The sequence below is a fragment of the Muscardinus avellanarius genome (genome assembly GCF_963383645.1).
Source record: "Muscardinus avellanarius genome assembly, chromosome: 4".
Lineage (NCBI taxonomy): Eukaryota > Metazoa > Chordata > Mammalia > Rodentia > Gliridae > Muscardinus > Muscardinus avellanarius.
In genome coordinates this window covers 121,617,733-121,633,812 of record NC_137789.1, presented here as the reverse complement: position 1 = coordinate 121,633,812, position 16,080 = coordinate 121,617,733, and the positions used below count along the sequence as shown (strand labels likewise).

Genomic DNA, 16,080 nt, shown 5'->3' with positions numbered 1-16,080 from the left:
TCTATTTGCCCTAAAAAGTGCTAAGATATTTCTTATACAAAAAAGATAGACCTCAGACACAATGCAGCTTTTGAGATTTAAAATTCAAAATAATGCCTAAATTTACTTATTATTTTGATCATAGTAATAATTTAGCACAACATCCCTCAAGAAAATGTCAATATGCAAGAAACAAGAAAGGCTAAAATTAATCAGATTCAAATGAATCAAATAATTTCTAAAGGCTTTTATACAACATGGAAAGACCAAGTTGTTGGGGGTAAGAATAAAATTAGAAACCACTTCTATACTACCTTAAGATGCAACAGCAAAATTTTAAATGGGAAAGTTCATGAATTAAGCTGTAGAAGCTGTAGGAATAAATAGCAGAGAATATGAAAAATATTTAAAGCAAATCTCAAAAGAATGCTTAATAAATCAGTTCCCTGATGAGTTGTATAATAAGGAATTCCTTTATATTTCAACTTATTGGGAAAACTAGTTTAAAAAAAAAAAACCAATCTTATATAATCAAGCTAAAACACATTCCTTCTACTTAAATATCCAAACAATCTAGTAAACTCAAATGACTAAAAAGCCAAGCTGTCATTACATAACAGTTCTTTAGCTAGTATCTTTGTATTTGAGTAGAAAAATATAAACACTAATATAACTACTAAGTTTCATTTTTTCCAAAAGTCTATAGTCTTAAAAAAAATCGTAATTAGTTGATGATTTTAAAACATACAAGTGTCAAAACCACTTATATCACTAAATTATCTTAACTTGTCCCTACATTTAAGTGACAGATGGCAGGCCTTACTTCTTGGACACTACATAATAATCACAATCTGTGTGACCTTTTCAGTATTAAAAAGAATCCAAATAGTTTTATTAACCAGCACCTTAAGCATATTTTACAGTATTATATGCAATCTTGACCAGAACCTAGATATGAAAAACTGTATCATATTTAACTGTACTGTTATTTTATACAGATTTCCTACAAACTTTTCTATGAAGGTTACTTAGAAGCTAGTCAGCCTCTTCAGTTGTCAGAAAACATACATACATAACACTTAAAAAAAATTTTTGCCCGGCATGGTAGCGTACACTTGTAATCCCCACACTTGGGAGGCGGAGACAGGAGGATTGCGCAGGTTCGAAGCCAGCTGTGCTGGCTTTGAGAGACCCTGTTTCCAAATAAAAATATAAAATAGGTCTGGGAGTGTAGCCCGGAGGTAGAAGGGCTTCCAGGAACCCCAGTACCACCAAAAAAAAAAAAAAAAAAAAAAAAAAAAATCACCATCACTACATTTTCATTAGCATGCAAAAATGTACATACCATACCTAGATCAAAATTTCCTTAAATATGAAACAATTTTATCTCATATGGAAAAATGCTACTCTCACCGGATGTGGTGGCACACACACTATATATATATGGCTGAGGAGGTAGAATGCCCCTGAGTTCCATTCCCAGTACTGCCAAAAATAAAAAAAATGCTATTCTAACAAGTAATTGTGTTTATTTTTATTTGGGATGGGGGGCTTCTGGGGATAGAACCGAGGGGCTTTCTACCTCTGAGCTACATCCCCAGCCCTTTATACTTTTTGTTTGGAAACAAGATCTTACTAGGTTGCTGAGTCTTACTTCTTTACTGAGGTTATCCTCAAACCTGAGATCCTCCTATATCAGCCTCCCAAGTACTGGGATTACAGGCATGTGCCACCATTATCAGCCTGTGTTTTTAAAAAGAAAAAATGTTTTCAAATCAATAGTCCAAAATATTTTTGTCCTAACTATATGAATAAGTGAATATATTCACTGGCAAAGTTAAAATATGCCCACTTAAGTATCTGACACTTAAAATCTGACAAAACAATTTTCCTGACCACAAAACTAGTATTATATATGTAAATACATAACAAACATTGACCAACTAATTGCATACCAATTACCTAGGCAACTATGCAAATATAAGCCATATTATTCAAAATATGCTCCAGGGAATAGTAACATCACTGCAAGGCAATATCCCTCTGATTAAAAACAAAGGAAAACAAAAGGGTTATAATCATTTTAGTATAAAAAAGATAGCTTATTCAAATAATTTCTATTCCACTTTAATTTCAATACAATATAGTATTCCCATTCCCTGAAAAATAACAAATCAAGGTGTTTTTTATACTTATTAGGTCAATTCTGTCTCACTTAAGCAAATATGCTTTGAGTATTAAATGTGCAATAAAACTTCTATAAGAAATTCAAGGGAAAAAAAACTTCAAGACTGCAATACTTCAGCTATTTTTGTGCAACAGATTCTGATTTTGTAAAATTTAAATCATGAAAATCTTTCCTAGTAGTCATCTTAAATTCACTCTAAATAAATATCAGAAAATAAGAGAAAAATAATAGCTCCAAGTGGAAATCAACTTAATAACAATAAGTAAATATTTCTGAAAATTTCATGATATAAAATAAACAAGGTTAGCCAAGCATGATGGTGCACGCTTATAATCCTAGTACTTGGGACCCTTCACAACTTAGTGAGACCCTGTTTCAAAATAGAGAATAAAAAACAGGAAGCTGGTGTGGTGGCACACACTTGTAATCCCAGCTTTTGGGAGGCTGAGATAGGAGGATCATGATTTGCAGACAGCCTCAGCTACTTAGTGAGGCCCTTTGCAACCCGTTTCAAAATAAAGAATAAATATAGGGCTGGGGGTTTAGCTCAGAGGTAGAATGACCCTGGGTTCAATCCCCAGTACTGAAAAAACACAAACAAAAAACCAAATACAGCAATTATGAAGTACTGTCATAACCATAAAAACAAGCTTTCAAGTTCACTATGCCTGTAATCCCTGTACTTGGGAGGCTGAGACAAGAGGATTTCAGGTTCAAGAGCCTCAGCAAGTAGTTAGATTTTCATCAACCTAGTGAGACCCTGTTTCCAAGTAAAATATAAAATCATGATGGGAGTGTAGCTCAAAAGTAAAATGCCTCTAGGTCAATCACCAGTACCACCCAACAGACACACACAAAAGAAAAAACCTTATTCAATTAAATCATGAATGAATATTACTTTTATTAATAAATTTGAAGGTATCATGACTAGCCATCTCAGTTTTAAAAGATTTATCAGTATCTTTGAACATCCTCATGTTTCAAAAAAGAAACATATCAGTCAAAACTTAAATTTCATAAAAAATTTTAAAATAAGGCCTTGACATTTTATTCTGTATGTGCAAAGTGGAAGGCAAATTAAACTGCAAAGTCAAGTAAACAGAAACAAAATAATAGCAATCTACTCCTAAACGCTCTCATAATTATGTTTGTGTGGCCGAAAAACAAAACAAAACAAAACAAAACCAAAAAGCTCAGAATCCACTAAAGCTACTCCCTTGGCATCTTTCCGTTTCAGGACTAATTTAAAACCTCATCCCAATTTCTTCTAAAAACCTCACATTAATATAAGTTTTAACTTTGGTAAGTAAAACATTTTAATTCAACAGGATCACAGCAAATTTAGGGCCTAGAAGCCGGACATGACGGTGCATGCTTTTAATCCCAGTACTTTGGAGGCTGAGAGGTTTGCAGCCAGCCTCGGCTACTCGGCTACTTCGTGAGGCGCTCTGCAACTTAGTGAGACCCTGTTTCAAAATAAAGAATAATATATATATACACCCACACATATATATATGGCTGGGGTATAGTTTGGAGGTAGAATGCCCCTGGGTTCAATCCCTAGTTCTGCAAAATAAAAAATAATAATAATAAAATAAAATAAATTAGGGCTTAGAAAAAGATGCAAAACATGCATCAGAAAACTGCAAGAGTCAAGTGAGCCCTATATCATCTCAAATGATTTGAGAAGTTTTCATGGCTTGACAGAAGTCTGCCATTTTACATCAAAACATCCAACTCCACTATATCTGATTCTAACAAAAGGAGTTTTAGAATAACAAAGTATTAAGGCTAAAGAAACATTAAATAACAACATAAAAGTATTCTGGGAGCCAAGTAACTCCCTATACTCAACAATTACATAATTAAAGGAAGGGATTACTTTAAAACTACTAGAAAAAAATTTTTAATTTTTAATTGCTTTCTTCTTCCTTTTCTTTTCTTTTTTTTTTTTCTGTTGTGGGGACTGAACCCAGGCCAGGGGCATTCTACTTCACAGCTACACCCCCAGCCCTATATTTTTATTCTTTATTTTGAAACAGGGTATCCCTAAGTTGAGGAAGGCCTAAGTAGCTAGGCTGTGATCCTCCAGTCTCAGCCTCCTGAGTACTGGGATTACAAGGGTGTGCCACCACACCCGGCTAATTGCTTTCTTCTAAAGAAGTATAACCATCCTATTGCACATCCTTCTGAACACCACATACAGTGCATTAAACTTACAAACATCTTCAACATTTTTTTTCTTTTTCTTTTTCTTTTTTTTTTTTGCAGGTCTGTGGATGGAACCCAGGGATATCTGACCTCTGAGCTACACCCCCTGCCCTATTTTTAATTTTTTATTTTGAAACAGGGTCTTACTGAATTGCAAAGAGCCTCACTAAGTAGCTGAGGCTGCCTGCGAACCGCAATCCTGTCTCAGCCTCCCAAGTGCTGGGATTACAAGCGTATGCCACCACACCCAGCATCTTCAACATTTTCTAAAAGAAGTTCAAAACACCTTCACAATTAGCCAAAGAACACATAAGCCCTCTTAAAATAAGCCTTTTTTGTTACCAGGAATACCTTTTGTGGACAAAGTCAGAAAACCTAGATAGTAGGCTTAAGCTCCATCATTTATTAGCAATTTGACCTTTTAAACACCACAACTCAGAGTAAAGGTATTTTTATCAAATATTTACTATGTACCACTTTATGCCACATTGAGATCTAGATAATTCTTTGTTGGAAGGCGAAGGAGGGAACCGATAGGATGATTAGCAGCATCCCTGGCTCAACCCATTAGATGCCCCTAGTACTTTCTGCCACCCTACCTGTGACCACCAAAATGTCTCCATGCACTGCCAAAAGTCACAAACAGGTAGGAGGGGTGCATCCCCAGCTGGCAATCAATGCTCTGAAAATACCTAACATGTACTTCTAACAAACCTAAAACACTACCTTATAAACCAAGGAGGTTTACCCCCATATTAGAGATACAGAAACTGGAATTCACTAAGGTTAAGTAGCACATCTCTTAATACATGCCTGAAAGTGGCTGAACAGGATTCAAGGCCGACTTGGGGCAACCTGACTCTAAATGTATGATCTTTGCATTATTTACTAAGGCTTTCGACACTCTACCTCATCTGTACAATGGGGTTATTTCCTATGCCAAACTATTTAGTGTTTGTGGATCCAGTGCAGTATGCATGTATAAATTCTGTTAACCTAAAGCATAACACATTAAGGGTTGGCTTGGTGGCAGATAGTGTAGTGCAGCGGTTCTCACAATGTGACTGAGAGCACCGGCACTGCCTGGGGACCTGGAAACTCCCAAGCCTCGACCAAGACGGAGGGAATCAGACGCTCAGGGGTGGAGCAAGTACTCTGTGGCTTAAGCAAGTTTCCAGATTATTCTGAAACACACTGAAGTCTGAGAACCACGGATGTAACATAACGGTAAAATACTGTACCAAGAGCCCAAGATAACCTGCATACTTCTTTGTACTCAATCTTCCACTATCTTTTAGCAAGTTATTGATTTGATTCCATAAGAGTTACAATTCTAAAACTGAAAAAAAAAAAAGAATAAAAAAAGAGTAGCGTATGCTTTATTGTCTGCCTCTTAGGTTGTCTCTCTTTTGCTTCACAAAATCAAATAAGCTGATGATTAAGAAAGGGCTCTATTAAAAGAAAAGTATTAAATAAGAAACTGTGTTACAATATATGTTAGCTAATTCTAAGACATTAATTAAAGAGAAAAAATATTTGACTCAAATCCACAATATCTTTCATAAGTGATTATATATCAAGTGTTGAATGAATTTACAACACGGCCAAATTACACTGGGCAAAACAGTTTCACATTCTGAAGGGGGGGAAAAACTCAGAAATTCCATTTATCTGACAGATTCAGAGTAAGGTAATCATAATCACATATTAAAAACCTAAGCCGGGTGTGGTGGTACAAGTTTGCAATCTCAGCAATTGGGAGGCCGATACAGGAGGATCCAGGTTTGCAACTAGCCTCAGCTACTTAATGAGACTCTTTGCAACTCCAGTGAGAGACCCTGTTTCAAAATAAAGAATTGAAAATAGGGCTGGGGGTGTAGTTCGGAGGTAGGTTCCATCCCAGTACCACTATACACCTAGCTAGGCATAGTAACGCTTGCTTGTAATCCCAGTGTCTGGGAGGCTGAGACAGGAGAACCCTGGTTCGAGGACAGCCTCAGCTACTTAATGAGGCCTTCTGCACCTTGTTTCAAAAAACAAAGAATAACAAATAGGCTGGGGCTGGGCGTGGTGGCGCACACTTGTAATCCTCGCGTGGTGGCCCACACTTGTAATCCTCGCGGTTGGGAGGCTAAGACAGGAGGATTGCGCAGGTTTGAAGCCAGCCTCTGCTGGCTTAAGAGACTCTATTTCCAAATAAAAAATATAAAATAGGTCTGGGAGTGTAGCCCAGAGGTAGAAAGCCCCTGGGTTCCAGGGTTCCATCCCCAGTACCACCAAACAAACAAACAAACAAAAAGAGCTGGTGATGTAGGTCAGAGGTAGAATGCCCCTGGGTTCCATCCTCAGTATCACAAAAAAAGAGAAAGAAACATGGACACCTGCACTTAGAAAAACAATTATATAGATCCTCCTAACAGTTTAAAGTCCAAAGATGAAAGAAAAAAAAACTATACACCTAAAAATCAAGATTAATAACTTCCCCAAAACATCATTCTAAAAATAAAAGGTTTCTAATTCTACCTTGGTCAAAAGTAAAAATGGGCACAATAATACAGGGGCTTAATGCTAAATATAAGTTCCTATATCATGTTAAAGCATTTCAGATTATAGTAAATGCAAACTTTTATAACTATTATAATAAATTTATTATAATAAATTTTTAAAAACTATTATAATAAATTTAACTTGGCATTCAGAGTTGCATGACTCCCCTACAAAGCTGGAAATATACCTTTATTGACAGTTTACAATCCTCTTATACATTAGTTCTATTTCATTTGAGGCAGAGATTACTCTTTATGAATAAAGATATATGATATTTAAGTTAACCCATCTCCAATGCTAAAGAAAAAATTTAGCATTATAACAAATTGTTTTTAAAAACTCTACTTCATTATGCTATAAAAACGGAAAAATTTCATCTAATCTCAATATTTTAAAGCAAATACCTTGGGGAGGGGGTATTGGGAATTGAACCCAGGGGGCATTCCTCCTCCGAGCTACCTCCCCCTAACCCTTTTTAATTTTGAAACAGGGTTTGGCTAAATTGCTGAGGCTGGCCTCAATTCTGCGAACCTCCTGTCTCATCCTCCCAAGTACTAGAATTATAGGTTTGGACCACCATGCTGATTTAAGTAAATACTTTTTAATCAGCACAATTAACCTTTTCTTAGTCAACAGTACGTGGGAGCAGAATTTTACACTGTGGTTAAATAGCAAAATCAAAGACATGTTACACTCAGAGTTCCAAAGGAATTCCCCCTTAAAAAAAAAAAAAGTCCTGGATTGAGCCAATTAAAATTCTTATACTAACATGTCCCAAACTAAGGGAATTCAGATATAAGTATTCCTTACTCCATAAATGAAAACATTACTAACTTCCCTACATAGGTAATCTGAACTATTTTTAAGAGCAGTAGCCACCATATAACTATTTACAATGAGGCAAGTTCAATGCTAAGAGAATTATGTTATTTATTCAAAATAAACTTTATAGCCAGGCATGGTGGTACACGCTTGTAATCCCAGTACTTGGGAGGCTGAGACAGGAAGATCACAGGTTCCTGGCCAGTCTCAGCAACTTGTGAGGCCCTCCTCAATTTAGTGAGATCCTGTTTCAAAATAGAGAATAAAAGACGGCTGAGAGTGTAGCTTGGAGGTAGAATGCCCCTGGGTTCAATCCTCAGTACTGCCAAAATAAACTTTATGTGATAGATACCATTATCATTTCCATTTCCCTGATAAAATAGGCTGAAATAGGTTAAATAACTTACTCAAAGTCATCCAACTACTAAGTGACCAGGATTATAATACAGGCAGTCTTGCTCCCTTGACTACAGCAGTCTGACTAAACTCTTAAAATGGAACAATGTATACAATGTATACAATATTTTAATGTAACTTACAATAGATTTCACCATATTAAAAATATAGTAAAATATTAAGCCAGGTGTGGTGGTGCAAGCTTGAAATTCAGCCCTTGGGAGGCAGAGACAGGAGGATTGCGCAGATTCGAGCCAGCGGCTCGCGCTGGCTTAGGAGACCCTGTTTCCAAATAAAAAATGTAAAAATAGGTCTGGGAGTGTAGCCCGGAGGTAGAAGGGCTTCCAGGAACCACAGTACCACCAAAAAATAAAAAATAAAATAAAAAAAAAATATATACACACACACACACACACACACACACACACACATATATATATATATATTAAAAGAATAGTCTCACCGCTATCAAGTGTATACCTAACATAGAGTCTACCAATGCCCTAATGAAGTGTTGAAAATATAGTCGGCCTCAACTATTCAGAACTAAATTAAAACTTCCTAGCCAAAACTAATTCACATCTAAGTTATGTTTATTCTAACATTATTTGCCAACAGCCTTTTTTATTCCAGGCCAGATTATTTTAAGAGGATGAAATTACTAATACCTCTTCTGCAACCAATAAAGAAAATAAAAAATTAGAGGAAAAGTGAAAAGCCAAATCTAATATACTAATTTCATCTTTCCTGACAAAGTATTTTGCATTTGTGAATTCATACACTCATAACTTACAATGAGAACCATTATTCACAGACTAAAATACTTTCAGTCACCTGACAAAAAGTGTTATGTGGCAGTAATGTGGCTTATATAAAAGAATTAAAGATATGTTTGTGCAGCAAATCTTTAGCAATTTAAATTCACTTAGTCTAATCTCAACATTGTTAATATCGCTGGTAGCCACTGCATTAATTTCAAAGCTATCAGATAAAAAGCAACCATAAGATAGAATTGAATATTTGCAGAAATCATTTCTGATCATATTCTCTCAAAATGATACAAATACCCTAATTCGCTATCATCAGAACAAATCCTAAACCCTTTTCTTAATGAATTTAGGCCACAAAATGAATTCTCCAATGCTGACTCAGAAAATCAAGTGTATCTAACAGGAAAGAGAGGGAGAGAGAGAGAAAGGAAAAGAATGAAGAGTAATGAGTTTTACACAATAAAAGTTCAGAACTGTTTTTTAAGACAATGGTTTCTACAGGGGGGAAAAATGGTATATAAATTTTTAAAACTACACTAATAGCATATCTTTTCTGGAAGCTAAATCCTTAGACTATGACAGAAGCCTTACATTTCAAGAAATGAAAAACTATCATACACACTTTTAAATTTCTCTTTACGAACTTTGAATTCACACATATTATCAATACAAAACATTTCCTATAATTTTATCTTATTAAAGTGACAGAGATAAAAATTTAAACATGGACTGTACAATGAATTTGAATTCATGTTGAAACTTTGTAAATTAATTTTCTTATAATGGATAATTCTCCAATTAAAAGTCACTGCAGTGACTTTGGAATGGCTTATAAATTCTTGAAAATTATTAAGATACCACCAAATAAGCAAAAAGCAAACGGGGGCAAATTTGAAAATGAAAATATTTGAAAATAAAAATTAAACACTTCACTTCCATAGAGTAAGGCATTTCATAACACTAAGAAGTTCAAACAGTTCATGTACTTACTATGAGAAAGCAGATATACTGTTCCACACAAAAATTAGAATACTACTAGCGCTCTCTCTCATGTTACTAAAATCACAAAAGATAATACAAATGCATCTTTCTCTACTATCTTTCTAAAATGAAGTCTAGGAGCAAAATGACCATACCTAACTATATTTGCCTTCAATCATTTAGTATTTAATATATTATAAGCAATATAAATCTGCATTGATGGCTACTGTTGTGCAAATTTTCACAACTGACAATAATATTTTCCTTATATTAAGCATCATTTGAAGTGTAAATTACTCCTTACAGATGTACTTTGGTGTTGAATAGGGTTTACAAAATTATTTTTGTAAATTATCATATAGCAGTTATATAGTCATGTTTTTGGGGAAAGAAATACAATTTAACAGACATAAAATTAAGACTGAGTAAATTTTTTTATCTTGTATTTCAATAATTATTAAAAATATAGCTAACTTTAATAATCACTCTACTGTCTACAAGTTAAAAATCCCCATAAACATCATTGTTTAAAAAGATGCAAATATATCAAAACAATAAAGATAAAAAACAAAAGATGCCTAAAGTTTCCATATCCTCTTAAGACACCTAATCTTTCAATCTCAACATTCAGCATTACTTTTTAGACTACAATTAAGACTAATACCTTACTAACAAATCATTATAACAGCTCGGTTTTGCAAAATATTCTAAAACTGAATTTTCACCTTCAACTTTCCATTGAGAAATCAATTATTACCTATTCTTTAGAAAATACAGATATTTCATTCACTAGTTTCATAAAGGAGTTTAACTTTTGTTAGGCTAGCTTCTGAAATAAGACACTACAACCTGCCAGTCTTCAATGACCATTTTGATCATGCCCCCAACAGAAAATCCTAAAGTGAAACCAAGCCAATCAAATTGTTTTATTGTAAAATTATTGAGTGCAACTATCAAAAGAGCAAGGACTCCTTTAACTTTTTACCTACTATACTGACTTTTTCATATCAACATTTGGCTCAATACATCCACCACTCTAGAAATTATGTGTTATTAATCATTTGATTCAATATTTGATAATGCTTTCTACACACACCATAACTAAAAGTAGTTTTGGACAAAGTTTTAACTCACATAAATTTCAAGTGTAGAGACCCATAGACTATGAAATAAACAAAAAAATGTCAACCAACTCATTGCTTACATAAAAGAATCTAATAAATTAATCTTAAGTTCTTATAACCCTGACAATTTTACATCAAGTGGAAAAGTAAAAATAGCATAATTGAACTGAGAGCTAAATAAATCTACCAAACTGCATTCTAAAATTCCTCTGAATAGGGACTTTTTTAAAAAGTAGAAATCTAACTGATACCTTCCCATTTATCTAGATGACTGTCATTAATTCACACCAATACTAGACAGCTTCTGAAGCAAGTCAGATCAGAATTCTTCCCCAAAAATCTTTGGGGCAAGGTAGTCAAGTTCAACCTTAGTAATTTTTGAATTACCGCAAACTCCAAAATTTCTAAATACTCCTTTAAAATATTATTTTTACCTTTAGAGAAAACTAAGTTTTGTAAGGCTACTTTTCCAGTAGCCTTATGAAAGTTGTAATTAATTCTTCATTTCAAAACAAAAACCTGGGCAAAATTAGCTGTGCATGTTTATACGCAGCTAATGTAATCCAAAAGAATAAAACCTCTTCTGCAATACGATTTTGTCTTAAAAATATTTCCCACACTTATTAGAACATATAGACAACTTCTGTTGTCTAAATAAAATGTTTACGAATATTTGCTAAGAAGTCACTTTTATTAAGAATAGCTTATTGGGTTGGAGGTCTAGCTCAGTGGTTGCCTAGGATGAATGAGGTCTGGGTTCCATGCCTGCACCGCAAAAAAAGGGAAAAAAAATACCCTATTAACACTTATACAATTACACAATTTTAAGTAAATATTGTCCACTGCTACAATTCACAGAACCAAGCTTCGGGTCTTAACAGCAATAACGTAATTCTGTTTTCACACGTCTAATATACTGGCCTACCAATAGCTCTCGATTCCTGTCAATACTTTCCATTCTGTAAAAAGGAGGGCTCTATCCCCATCCCTGACCAAAACCAGTCTGTAGTCACTGAAACTGCAAACAGTAATGCTTTTCAATAACCACTACCTTTTGAGGTGCAAAGCCCTAACTTTTAGACAATCAAAACAATGCACCGTTAAAATTACCGGGTTTCTGTCTTTTTCAACAAGCTGACTCAGTAAATTTAATACACTGTGTGCGAAAAGTTAACATACCTACCTACAATCTGAAACTGGAGTAATACGCTCTTGCCAGCATTTCTGGATATTAGCTGGTAAATTATACTTGACATTCTACACAATATCAGAATAAAATTAACAGAAACCCAAAAGGTGTCGGAGCACCTGAAACATGAAAAATAAAAGGAGTAGGCAATTCTGGTTCACAATACTTAAATTTCAAGCGAGAACTGAAGTTTAATCTCGGCCATCATCATTCGCTACACACAATACCCTTGAACCTACACCCATGATCATCAGGGATCAAAAAGTACTCAATCTTCATTCTGTTATACATGACACGGCTACAGAACATGAAATGCTTCTGAAATGGAAATTTTCACACCGTGTCCGGCATCACCTCGTCAGAGAAGAAAAAGGCAAATTTAACAAAGGTCCAATAAGGATTTCTAATAAGGTCCATTAATTATGGCACTACTGACTTCAAACTACAAAACTTCTAAATGCAGTTCAAAGTTGCAATTAAGTTAGCTTACACAGACAAACGTACTTCTGCCCTCAAATGCGCACCCTAAACGCCGAAAATGATTCTGCTTCTAAAGTTATGCAAATCAGTCCACCCCTCACATTGTAAAAGAACCTATGAATGCAACCCAGGAAACTAAAAACAATCACTGCAAGATTCTGATGCAATATGCGTACGTGCAATACTAATTTTCATTTTAATCTAATCTATACCCTTAATCTAGGGCCTCAGCCAAGATTTAATCGAAATATGCTCAACCTCAAAGCGTCTACTTTTTTGTTCATTTAGGAGACCGGATTACCGAGCTCACTAATCCACTAACAGTGTCGTGTACTCAGTATTAACGGACAATAGCCCTTAGGAAGGAGACCGGAGAGACAGCCTAAGGAACCAATCTGTGCCTTGACACTTGCAACCAGGCAAGAGTTCCGTCTAGCAGCACACACCCTACAGCGAATCCACGGAAAAGAGACACAAAACAGATGATACAGAAATGTGGCCAGGGTTAAACGTGATCGTCACCCCAAACGACGGAAAATTTTCGCATCCGTCTACTCCCACGTTATAAAAGAGTGACAGGAAAGGGGGAGGAAAAAAAAAAAAAAGCCAAAGAGGAGCAGCCGCAGAAATGGATACAGGTCAAGTCTAAGTCGAACCCATCCTCTTGATATCTCCTTTTGTTTCTGCTAACGATCTCTTTGATGATGGCTGTCATGTCTGGGAGCCTGTGGCTGAAGAAAAAGGAGGAGAGAGATGGCAGAAGCTGCTGGTGGCGGGGCTTCTTCTGCAGGATGGAAACGGCTCTGGACTTGGCGGTGGCGGCCGCCCCTCGCTCGGCTGCCGCCGGGCTCTGGACCGCGGCCGGGTAATGGCTGCTGCGGCGGCTGCCGGGTGGTTGCAGCGAGTGGGCCTGCTTGTCCTCAGCAGCCGGCGGCCGGGCCGCGGCGGCGGCGCAGGGGGGCGACGCCGCGGGCTCCTGGGGACGGCTGCCTCCGCCGGCGGCCTGCGGGGCCAGGGCCAGGGGGGCTGCGGCGGCGGCGGAGGGGAGCTCTAGCGCCGGCCCGGGCCCCAGGCTGCGCCGCCGCCGCCGCCGCCGTGTTGGAGGCGGCAGGAGGGGCGAGACCAACTCTCCGGCGTCCCCAGCCCTGGGAATGGTGGCAGGCGGCTCCGACCCCCGCCCCGGGGCTGCGGCCGCCGCGTCCGCGCCGCGCTCCAGCCGCGGGAGGCGCCGCCGCCGAGCTCCGCCGGCTCCCGCCCGCGCCCGCGGCTTCCACCTTCGCTCGCGCGGTTAGCAGAGCGGGCGCAGGGGAGGCGCGCTCCGCCGCCGCTGCCGCCGCCGCAGGCCGGCCGGCCCCCCGCGGCTGCTCACGGGCGCTGAGAGGGGCTCTGGGCCGCGGCCGCCGCCGTCTCTCATCTCCCTCGCCGGAGCCGGGCCTGGCCTCGCAGCGGCTCAACTCTCAAACTTCCATCATGGCTGCAGCTTCCGAGAGGACAGCGCTGAGCGCAGCCGCGGCCGGCCCGCCGCGTATCCTGCCGCGTGCGCAAAGAGTCCCGCCACATCACCGCGCGCGCCGCCGCCCCCTCCGCCGCCCGCGCATGCCCAGTGCGGCGCCGGGCGGCCGCCGGGATGCACTTGCCGCGCCGGCGGGAGCCCCGGCCTCGGCGCAGCCACCTGCGCGCGCGGGGCCGGGCCAGGCGGCCGCACGGTGCCCGCTCGGGGCGCAGGGCCGCGGCTCGCCGGGAGTGGATGGACGGGGCAGCCTTTGCCTGCTGAGCCGCGCGTCCCCCTGCGGGCCCCCAGGTGTGGGTCTTAGCACAAAGAGCCGCCCCCCATTGTGTCTCCAGCCGGGCCGCCCCACCCGGCCGCCGCTCGGGGCCCATCTCGCTTCCCAGGCGGCTCGCTTCTTTGGCCCTGAAGACCAAGGCGCCCGGGGGAGCGCGCGTGCACCGTGCGCCTGCGTGTGGACACGTGCCCGTCTGCCCTGGGCGCGCAGGGCCCGGGGACACCTGCCCAGGTGCCCTGCACGCGGGGCCCGGGAGGGACGCGCCCACGCCCCCTCCGCTGACCCCGCGCTGCGGCCGCCCGAGCTCGGCCCTCGGAGGCCGCCCGCCCCGCCCCGCCCCTCGGGCCGCCGTGAAAACCCGGCCGGCCGGATCGCCCGGGGCGGGAGGCGCGCTCGGCGGGCCGGGCAGGGCCGCTCCGGGCCGCGGCGTCCGGACAGGGCCGCGGCCGCGCAGCCCGGTGGGCGGGGCGAGGAGGCCTCGCGGAGGGATACCCGGGCCGCGGCGGAACTACTTTCAGGGGGAGGTCACGTGTGTTCCTAGTTGGGGAACTTTCCAAATTCCCACTCCCCTCGCGGAGCTCCGGAGGCAAGTGTTTCGCTCTCTTGGCCGAGGTGCTCCGGCCCTGTGCGGGCAGCTGCAGGACCCGGGTGACTCCCGGGGTCGGAGCGGAAAAGGGGGCGAGGACCAGCCTCCCGCGGGAGCCCCGTCGGGGCCAGCGCCTTGGGAGCCGGTTACACAAGCACCCACATCAAAGCACGTGCCCCCCGCCGCCGGCGCTGCAGACCGCGGGAGCGAGTCCTCCGGCTGCGCCTCCGCCTCGCCTGCACCCACAAAGCAAGCCCAAGGCCGGCTCCTTGCCCTCCAGCTGCCAGCCCCGTGCGATCCCAAGCGTGGGAGGAAGGCGGGGCCCTAGCGGCCTGACGCTTCTCCCTCACAGGTTAGGGTGAAGCCTTCAGGTTCTGAGCTTCTGGAGCGAGGGGGTATCTTCTGCTGCAGCCCGCTGCTGGGCTTTGCCCATGTTGCCACCAACTTGCAGTCACTCACTGAGCTGGTGAGCGCGCCCCGCCTACTGTACACTCAGTCGAGTGACTTATCTGGTCGAGAACCTAGTCCGCGGCCGCCAGCCCAGAACAAACCTATCGAGTCAGCTTACAGCCCGGATTGGTTGACTGTCCCCTTGAGAGAGCTGGTTCAGAAACACTGGGGACTAGAGCGCACCCCCCACCCCATCAACCAGCCACAAAGCTGGAAGTCCACCATCTGATTGGCGAGAAAGGGCATCGATCAACACAGCAATCTAGGAATATCTTTCTTTTTATTCTTAACCCGGGGAAGTAGAATTTAAGGCAATAAGGAGCCCAAAAGTATGACTTGAAACCTAGGCTGAGGCACTCAGTGCGTCATTTTAGAGAACTGGGAAAATAAAAATCAATTAGCGTATATGTTGCAATCATTGTGAGTAGGTGCCTAGAAAGGTCTAGAGAGGATTTATGAAGTGGATGAAGATGATGACTGGACATGCGCGCATCATGGCTGCAGGCAGCCCCAGAAGACGCGAAACCTCAAGAGACCTCGCTCAGAAAGCCACAGGCCATTACCTAACTCCAG

The 16,080-nt window shown here is 41.0% G+C and overlaps 1 protein-coding gene across 2 annotated transcripts in view; it reads right to left on the bottom strand.

Annotated features, from left to right (window-relative positions):
• The window catches only part of PTEN (phosphatase and tensin homolog), a gene marked incomplete at its 5' end in the record, with an annotated part of 83,059 nt that extends 69,657 nt beyond the window's left edge, over positions 1 to 13,402 (bottom strand). For both annotated transcript variants that reach the window (XM_080694492.1, XM_080694493.1), the window contains one exon: positions 13,324 to 13,402. In XM_080694492.1, the coding sequence (XP_080550618.1) occupies positions 13,324 to 13,402 (79 nt within the window). The remainder of the gene's footprint in view (positions 1 to 13,323) is intronic.
• Between the last annotated feature and the right edge of the window lie 2,678 nt (positions 13,403 to 16,080).